The sequence below is a fragment of the Vicia villosa genome, unplaced genomic scaffold (assembly GCF_029867415.1).
Source record: "Vicia villosa cultivar HV-30 ecotype Madison, WI unplaced genomic scaffold, Vvil1.0 ctg.004150F_1_1, whole genome shotgun sequence".
Taxonomy (NCBI): domain Eukaryota; kingdom Viridiplantae; phylum Streptophyta; class Magnoliopsida; order Fabales; family Fabaceae; genus Vicia; species Vicia villosa.
Genome location: NW_026706380.1, coordinates 108,197 through 118,231, shown reverse-complemented (window position 1 = coordinate 118,231; position 10,035 = coordinate 108,197). Strand labels below are relative to the sequence as shown.

The 10,035-nt window shown below is 34.5% G+C and overlaps 1 protein-coding gene across 1 annotated transcript; it reads left to right on the top strand.

Annotated features, from left to right (window-relative positions):
* The first annotated feature begins 7,816 nt into the window (after nt 1-7,816).
* Nucleotides 7,817-8,443, top strand: LOC131641829 (uncharacterized). Its single transcript, XM_058912131.1, has 2 exons — nt 7,817-8,225; nt 8,283-8,443. The coding sequence occupies exons 1-2, from the start codon at nt 7,817-7,819 to the stop codon at nt 8,441-8,443; spliced, it is 570 nt and encodes a 189-aa protein (XP_058768114.1).
* The last annotated feature ends 1,592 nt before the right edge of the window (nt 8,444-10,035 follow it).

Below are 10,035 nucleotides of genomic sequence, written 5' to 3'. Positions count from 1 at the left end.
AGGGAATGCATCGGTCTCTCGTTTCCCCTTCTCTTTCCATTACAGATGCAGCAAATACAACTTCTCTTACTCTATCTCAAGACCTCTCTCAATTAGATTCAAATTCAACACATATTAAAATAGCAACCATTCTCAGGTAATTTCCAAACAACAGAGTGTAATAAAAAATGGAAAAAAACTTACCCGACCGGAAGCCCGTGAGCGATGGAGGCGTTGGTGGAGGTCCGACTGTGTGGAAGGGAGCGGTCTGGATGCGTGGTTTCTTGAGGCTGCGGTTGAGCGGTTGCAGATCGGAATCGCGTCGGATGAGCGGATCTCGAGTTCACTGTTCCACGCAACTTCTTCTTCCTTCTTTTGCTAAACCTGCATCAAGATCTTTTCATTTTCTATGGCTTTTATCGTCACTGTTCTTGCACAACTTTACAATTGAATTGGAAACATTCATAAGCAAACTATATAATATTTTATCTATCAGTAGTTGTTAGATTAATTCCAATATTTTGAATCATTGTTTTTGGACTCGTTATTAATTTTTTTTAGAGGTGATAGTAAGGTTAATTTTGTTCAGCAGAAAGAGGGAGTATACGCCTTAGAGAAAGGAGACTGCAGGGAGTTACAAAGAGAGAACGTATTCATCATTTTATCCATTAGAATGTCTCTAGACATATTATTCACAAAATAGCAAGATATATTTTGAACCATATAGGAATGTAAATAGGTGAAATAACAATCTCATTTTATTTATTTTATACATAAAATACAACACCTTATTAATTGATTATTGATTATAATATAATGTCGAAATTAATTATTTAATGACAAATTATATTTAGAGATCGAAAGATATCACAATATTAAATGATAATCGGCCAAAACAACCAAAACATTTAATGCTAATTAAAAAAATCCAATTATACTTCCAACATTTTGAAACAAACCAATTAATTATTGTTATATTTTTTTTAGTTAATGAAATATTTTATCTACAATATTTCTTTTCTCCAATTCATATGTTATAGTGGATGAATTTTTTTTAATAACTTACATAAGCACAATGGTCTTTTAATCAAATATTAATAATAGACTACAATTAAGAACATATTAACCAAAAAAAAAAATACCGAAAAAACCTACACAATCCTTTTTTATGACTTTTTAGATTAGATTCAACAAAATAGAAATAGAAATTAATTCAGCCGCAATAACATATTCCAATTACATCGTGTATAATATAAAATATAAGGTATAAAATTAATTATTAACAAATATAAAACATAGATTTATTCTAATATTTTAGATAACAAATGTGATACAGTAAATAATCAAAAATAAAAACTCGAAACCTAAAGGCCAAATTAGGGTAAACCTAATTTTAAAATAAATAATTTTACCCAGCAGAGTCGCCAGCTGTAGCAACCTGCATTTAAAAATTTACGTTTAAACGAGCCGCCACCCACTACTTGTTTTAGGCAAGTGGGAAACCTTAAAAAAATGAGATTTTGGGTAAGTAGGTAGATTAGGCAAAGGGAAGGTGTTAGGCACCCTTTGCCTCCCTTGTATTCAAGGGGACCCATTTAGCCTTTAGGTTTTAAAAAATACTTAAAATTGGGCAAACAAAATTACGATCGTAAATTTAAATCAAAATGTAGCAACAATAGCCTCAAGTGTCATCATTGGCCAAAATAAACCTTTTTTTAAAAAAAAGCCTCATACAAAATCATTGGCCAAAAATATTAGAAAATCATTTTGAAAAAAAAAAGGGAGGCCTCATGTATCATCATTGGCCAAAATAAAAGTTTTAATAAAAAAATATTTTTGAAGAGGGACGCCTCATGAGAAGTCATGAGGCAAAACCAAGACCAAATTGAAAAGAAAGGGGGGCCTCATATGAAATCATTGGCCCCCAAAATCATAGGATCTTTGATAAAAAGGTTTTAAAAAAGTTTTCAATAAAAAGGAAAAGGTTTGTCGGCGGTTGTCTGTTCAGTCAACCCAGACAAACCTTTAATAGGAAAGAATAAAAGCGTAGAAAAAAGAATTTGAAAGAAAGTGTTTTGAAAAAAATTGTACGTAAAACCAAATATCCTCCCCCTCCATAGGATTCCCAAGATTCCTATTTATAAAGTGGAAATTAGGTTAAAACTCCCAAAAGGGAAATAACCCATATCCAAACCCACATCTAAAAGTCCAAAATTTGATATGTTGAAAAAGGAAAGAAAATTAGTAAAATTAGAAGAAAATATGTCACTTGTGGGATTTGAACCCGTGACTTTATGTTAAAAAGCTTTGCTCCTTTACCAATTGGACTATATTATTTATTCAATATAAAAGCCAGTTAAATTATATGAAGTGCAAACAAGTATTTGCTATTTAAAAAAATATAAATAACTTTAAATAAACTATTATGTATTTTTTAAATAAATAAATAAATATAAATCCAAAATGTTAGTGTAAATAAACCAAAGATATTAAAAAACCAAGATGTTAGTGTAAATAAACCAAAGAAATTAAAAAACAAAGACGTTAGTGTAAATAAACTAAAGTAATTTATAAGACCCAAAATGTTATTATTGTAAATAAACCAAAGAGATTTAGAACCCCAAAATATTAGTAAATAAGCCAACGAAATTTAAAGCCCAAAATTGTTAGTAAATAAACTAAACAAATTTTAATATAAAAAAATATAAATAAACCAAAGATTTTTGTAAAACCAAATTATATGATTTTTGAACCGGGGCGGGCAAATTTGGGGTATGACAGTAGTTTCTCTTTGTTTCTTGCATCTGTCTTCTATGCATCTTCCTTGTACCTTCTGATAATTCTCTCTTGCTATCAATGACAATTATCCTTCTTTTCTCTCATATTGTTTTGTTTTTCATCTGAATCTTTTGTGTTTTTGATGTTATGACAAAAAGGGGAAGAAAATGTGATAAATGATCTGATTTATATTGTCAGTTGCTAGGAGAAAGTCTCCACATTTCTAACAAGAATTTGCAAGTTCTATGTCTTTGAGTGTTTTGCAGGAAGTGAAGATATTCTTAAAAGCTCAACATGAGAAGCAATGACATGGGGAAAAGCAATTCTGTATGGAATCAAACTCATGGAAATTGAAGCAAGCTGAGTGCTGTGAAGCTTCAAGATCAGAAGCAAGAAGGAAGAATGTTATGATATTCTGATGATAGAATATGCTCTAACTCATTCTTATTCCTTATATGTTCTGATGCATGTTTTAGTTCTAAATATGCTCTGAAACATTATTGTTTTTGCTCTGATACATATTATATATCCTGATACATATTTTATGTTCTGATTCATTCATGCTCTGACTTTTGTTGTTTAGTTTGTTCTGTAACATTTCAGGATGTAGAGATGCTCTGATGATGCTCTGGTACATTCAACAATGTTCTGATACAATCTAGCATGCAATGATTCAAGAAGAAATTCAAGCTCTGAAGCTGTCCTATGGAAGCAAGAATCAGAAGCTATGAATGTTCTGAAGATCTAAGCATATGTGATCGTCTCAACTGAAATGGAAAATACTCAGGGAAGTCTTTTATTTATAAATTTCTTCCAGTATTTATTTCAGGGGGAGATTATTTATCTCAGGGGGAGACATATTCACACACTATGTTTATATGCTTATGCTATAGCTGTGTAATTGTCTTTAGCCGTCTGATATTCTGATTGCAAATTCATATCATTTATATATGTTTTTGTCATCATCAAAAAGGGAGAGATTGTTAGAACAAGATTTGTTCTGATCAATATTTTTAGTTTTGATGATAACAATGTATATGAATTTTGTATGAGATAATGTGGTACTCTAATACTATGCAATTTCCATTTCAGGAATTATATAAAGAGTATGCACAAAATCAGCGCAAGAAGCACTGACTCAGAAGGTTCAGCATGCAACATCAGAACATGGTCTGGCAAGACATCAGAAGATGGTCAAGCAGAATCAGAACATGGTCTATGGAAGCATCAGAAGAACTTGAGATCAGAAGCAGAAGCACTGAAGTTCTCATGGTATCACGCTCAGAAGCACTTCAAGGTCAGAAGACAAGAAGATGCTCTGCACCAAGCTGTTTGTACTCTGATGATATTCAAATGTTGTTTACACAAACATCAGATCAGAAGCAAGTACTAGCTGGTAGGCTACGCTGACTGATAAAAGGAACGTTGAAAGCTATTAAAGGCAACGTCAGTAGACACAGCGAAAGCAAGGCTCGAGGTAGTTGACAAAAGAGTGAAACATTAAATGCAATGCTCTACGGAATACGCAAAGCATTAAATGATCCCAACGGTCATCTTCTCAAATGCCTATAAATATGAAGTTCTGATGAGAAGCTATGTTACCAACTTTGAAACCAACTCTGAGTAATATACAGAAACGCTGTCAAATTCAAAAAGCTCTCAAACTTCATCTTCAACCTCACTACATTGCTGTTGTAATATATTAGTGAGATTAAGCTTAAACTTAAGAGAAAATCACAGTTGTGATAATAGCTTTATAAGAAGCATTGTAACTCTTAGAATTTGTTTACATTCAGTTGTAAGAACTAGAGTGATCAGGTTGTTGATCAGTATACTCTAGAAAGTCTTAGAGGGTATCTAAGCAGTTTGTTCCTAGAGTGATCAGGTTGTGATCAGTGTATACTCTAGAAGACTTAGAAGTTGTCTAAGTGGAAAACCATTGTAATCTTGTGTGATTAGTGGATTAAATCCTCAGGTGAGGTAAATCACTCCAAGGGGGTGGACTGGAGTAGTTTAGTTAACAACAAACCAGGATAAAAATCATTGTGCAAATTGTTTTTATCTTACAAGTTTTAAAGCTACACTTATTCAAACCCCCCCTTTCTAAGTGTTTTTCTATCCTTCACATATGCACGGAATTCATGCACAAAACAGAACAAAACACGGGACGACCGTCTACCAACCTAAGTGCCGCCCTTCACTGCTATGTTGCCGCCGCCGCCCGTCATGGGCCTTAAGTGAGTGAGACGCCCGTCATGGGCATAGTGACATCCGTCACTTGTTTCCCAGCCGTCCGTCAAAGCACCACATTTCCTTATTTCTCCTTTCGCACAACATTAACATAATCAACAACAAACAGCAACGGCAAAATACAGAATTCCAAGTTTTAAAACAATTTAAGACAGCAACCATAAAACCTAAATCTCTAATTTCCAACAACAATTAACACAAGCAAATACGATAAATTTACACACCCAATTTCCCCACATACAATTGTTCATGAGCCCCATTATAAGAAGAGAACCCCACCCTTACCTTATCAAATGAAGCAACTCAATGGGTATTCAATTGTATCTCCAAGCTTGTTCCTCTTGGCTTGCCTCCTTCTCTTCAAACTTTGTTCTCTCCAAAATGACAAACTACACTTCTCCTTCTCTAAAACCCTAATTTATCACTTGCAATTGGGCTTAGTCTTTCACTTCCTTTTTATTATTCTTCACAATTTAATTTAGGCCCAATAAGATAATAATCCGAAATAACCAATATATAACTTAATAATATCCTGTCGATATAATAATTCATTTGCCAACATAACCACTTATTCGCCAATGTCACCTATTTCCGGTCTAACCTTAATTACTCAGAAAATTCCCAAAACTTTAAATATTATTCCAATAATATTTCTAATACCGAAAATATCAAAATTCTTGATTAAATATCGATCCGCTATCCCGAACTAATACCGACTAAATCGTCCCAAAATACGAAAACTTCACTAAACACTCCAAACGTCTAGATTAAGCAAATAATCGAATTTCCGGGCGTTACAAAAATCAATGGTTGTTGTTTGAAGGATTGTAGGATTATCTTGTGCAAAAGCTCAAGTAGTAGTTGAAGGTTATTTGGGCTGATCCCGTAATAGCTCAAAGTTGATTTTAATATAAATCTCAAGGGGAAACACTTAGGGGTAGGAGTAGATCAAATGGTTAGGCCGAACTTGTATATTTATGCCATTTATCCATTTGTTTATTTATTCTAACATAAACATTTTGAAAAATAGTATTTTTATAAATCACTTTAGATTTTTGAATATCATAGTTCACCCCTCTTGTGTTTGAAGTCACTTGGTCAGTAAGTGACATCAGAGCCATCCTTCAATGGAAATGCCTTCAAACAATTCACTAGCCAAAGCTCCATCCTTCAATGGAGAAAGGTATTTTTTGTTGAAGAGAATATGTGAATATTTATAGAGAGGATGAGTTATGATATTTGGAAGGCTCTTAAAATGGTCTTTTTGTTTCCACACATCAAGTTAATGGTTTTGTCGAAAATAAAGATAGAGAAATATGGACCAGAAAGGATAAGGAAATGGTGTAACACATTTTGAAAGAAAAAATTATCATCACTGTTTCCTTGGAAATTAATGAATTTTTACATGTTTCTCTTTGAGATAATATCAAAGAAACGTGGGACACGCTTCAACTTATCCATGAAAGTACAACCGAGGAAAAAACGAGATAGAATGAACACATTGACCCGTGAGTAAGAATTATTTAAAATGAAACTTGAGGAAAACATTCAGAACTTTGAAAAATGTTTTATTCATATGGTTAACCATATGAGAACTTTGGGTAAAGTTTTGTAAAATATGGATTTGGTTATTAAAGTCCTTAGATGCTTAAACTGCAACTAGCAACCTAAATTAATTATGGCTTACGAATGTAAAGAACGTCTTTTATGAATTTGACTATCTTGTTTGAAAATTTTCAGGAACATAAAATGAAACTAAAAAGCCTAATGCTGATGTGAACGACGAAAATTGCAACTTGAGTACGTTTCAAAGGGAGAACCTGCTCACCTTCAAGGGTAGGTACGATCTTGATGGAGCACAGGCTTGACTCAAGGGGATTGAGAGGATCATCTGGGTGATGGATTTCTCTGCAGCACAAAAGGTACAATATGGTACTCATATGCTGACTTAAGAGGCATATGGCTGGTGACTTAGCAACCATCAGAGATTGGAGGTTGCTTGTGATGTGATTACTTGGGTTGTGTTTAATAGGGAGTTTTTTAGGAAGTATTTTCCATAGAATGTTCTGTGCAAGAAGAAGAAGGAGTTACTTGAGATAAAATAAGGGAATTCAACAGTTGTCGAGTATGCTTCCAAGTTCGTAGAACTTGTGAAGTTCTATCCACGCTATAGTGCTGAGACTACAGAGTTTTCTAAGTGTATCAAGTTCGAGAATGGACTGCATCCTAAAATTAAGTGAGCCATTGGGTATCAGCAGATACACTAGTTTCCTTAGTTTGTGAACAAATATAAGATCTATGTAGAGGACAACAAGGCTCATTCAACACATTTTAAGAGTCATAATGAAAAAAGGGAAGGAATCAAGACCATGGTAAGCCATACAGTGCTCCGGCTGACAAAGGAAAATAGAAAGTTGCCGATGGGAAGAAGCCAAGTGTGGGAGGAACTCCCGCTTCTATCATATGCTATAAGTGTTGTGAACCAAATCACCATTCCAACGAATGTGAGAACAAGGTGATAAGATGTTATAAATGTGGTAAGCCGGGTCATCGTGCTTCTGATTACAAAGACGATGGTCCGACTTGTTTTAATTGTGGGGAGCAGGGTCATATCAGTACCTAGTGTCAGAAGCCAAAGAAGGATGATGCTGCCGCCAAGACTAATAATCGAGTGTTTGCTTTGAGCGAAACACATAATTCTAAGAAGGAGAACTTGATTCGAGCTACTTGTTTTATTAACGGTGTTGAACTAATTGCTATTATTGATACTGGTCCTACTTATTTGTTTATTTTTCTTGATTGTGCCACTATGTTAGGATTGAAATTGTATTCTATGGATAGTAGTATGGTAATAGATACTCTAGCTAATGGTTCTGTTACTACTAATTTTGTTTCGGGATGTCCTTTGACTATCTTTGGTAAGATTTTTGTGATGGATTTGGTGTGTCTTCCCCTGCACCAAATTGATGTTATTCTTGGGATGAACTGGTTGGAGTTCAATTATGTTCACATCAACTGTTATAGTAAAACTGCGAGGTTTCCTGACTTCGAGGATGGTGGTGAGCTGATGTTCTTATCGGCCAAGCAAGTAGGAGAGCTGGTGAAAGATAAAGCCTCGTTGTTTGCGATGTTCTCGACATTGCAAGTTGATCGTAAAGCTATAACTATTGAGTTTCCTGTTGTATGTGAATTTCCAAATGTGTTTCTAGAAGACATCAGTGATTTACCTCTAGAACATGAATTATAATTTACTATTGATTTATTTCTAACTACAGGTCCAGTGTCAATGGCTCCTTATAGGATGTCAGCTTCTGAGTTGAGTGAGCTAAATATACAGTTAGAAGAACTACTGGAAAAGAAATTTGTTAGACCAAGTGTTTCTCCGTGGGGTGCTCCCGTGTTGCTGGTTAAGAAGAAAGATGGTAGTATGATGTAGTGTATTGACTACAGGAAGTTGAATAAAGTAATTATTAAGAATAAGTACCCGCTTCCAAGAATTGATGATTTAATGGGTAATTTGGTAGGTTCAAGTATGTTCAGTAAGATTCATTTGAGGTCGGGTTGTCATTAGATTCGACTTAAACCATATGATATTCCAAAGATGGCTTTCAGGATGAGGTATGGTCACTACGAGTATATTGTGATGCCTTTTGGTGTATCTAATGTGCCAGGTGTTTTCATGGAATATATGAACATAATCTTTCATGAATATCTAGATGAGTTTGTGGTATTCTTCATCGATGATATTTCTAATATATTCTAACTCTGGTGAAGAGCACGCTAGACATTTGAATATTGTATTACAGGTGTCGAGAGATAAAAAGTAGTATGCTAAACTTTAGAAGTGTGAATTCTGGTTAAAATAAGTGAGTTTCCTTGGCCATGTGATTTCTAGCGGTGGTATTAGCGTGGATCCTTATAAAGTTGATGCTGTGTGGTAGTGCGAGACTCCGAAGTCTGCTTTTGAGATTCGAAGTTTTCTTGGTTTGGCAGGTTACTATCACAGGTTTATCGAAGATTTTTCTAAATTAGCATTACCTTTGACTCATTTGACTCGAAAGGGTCAAGTTTATGTGTGGGATGTTGCGTACTAGGAAAGTTTTGTGGAATTAAACAAGTTGACGACTGCTCCAGTATTGATTTTTCCTAATCCGAGTGAGTCTTTTATGGTGTATTATGATGCGACTAAGATGGGTCTTGGTGGAGTATTGATGTAAAATGGACAAGTTATTGCTTATGCTTCTAGACAACTGAAGGTTCACGAGAGGAATTATCCTGTACATGATTTAGAGTTATCATCTATAGTGTTTGTGTTGAAAATTTGGAGACATTATCTGTCAGGCTATAAGTTCGAAGTGTTCAGTGATCATAAGAGTTTAAAGTACTTGTTTGATCAGGAATAATTAAATATGAGGCAGAGGAGATGACTCAAATTTCTGAAGGATTATGATTTTGACTTGAGCTACCATCCGGAAAAAGTAAATGTAGTGGAAGATGCCCCGAGTAGGAAGTCCTTGCATATGGTGATGCTTATGGTACATGATTCTATTTGAATGAACAATTCTGAGATATAAGTTTGGTTTGCGAAGAAACTCCTGATAGTGTGAAGTTAGGAATGTTGATGTTGACCAAGAGTATCCTAGATGAGATAAAAAATGGTCAGAAGTCCGATTTGAAGTTGGTTGATCAGTTGACATCGATTAGCCAAGGAAATGATGGTGAATTTCGAGTTGATGAGAATGGTGTGATGAGCTTCGGAGATAGTGTGTGTTTCGGACGTTCTAGAGCTTGAGAAGAGTATTCTTGAGTAAGGACATCTAAGTGGTTTAAGTATTCATCCGGGTGCTACAAAGATGTATCAAGACTTGAAGAAGCTGTTTTGGTAGCCCGATATGAAAAAGAAGATTGTTAAGTTTGTTTATGCTTCTTGGACTTTCCAGAAGTCAAAGATTGAACATCAAAAGCCTTCGAGTCTAATGCAACTGTTAAGTATCCTAGAATGGAAGTGTGATAGTATTTTGATGGATT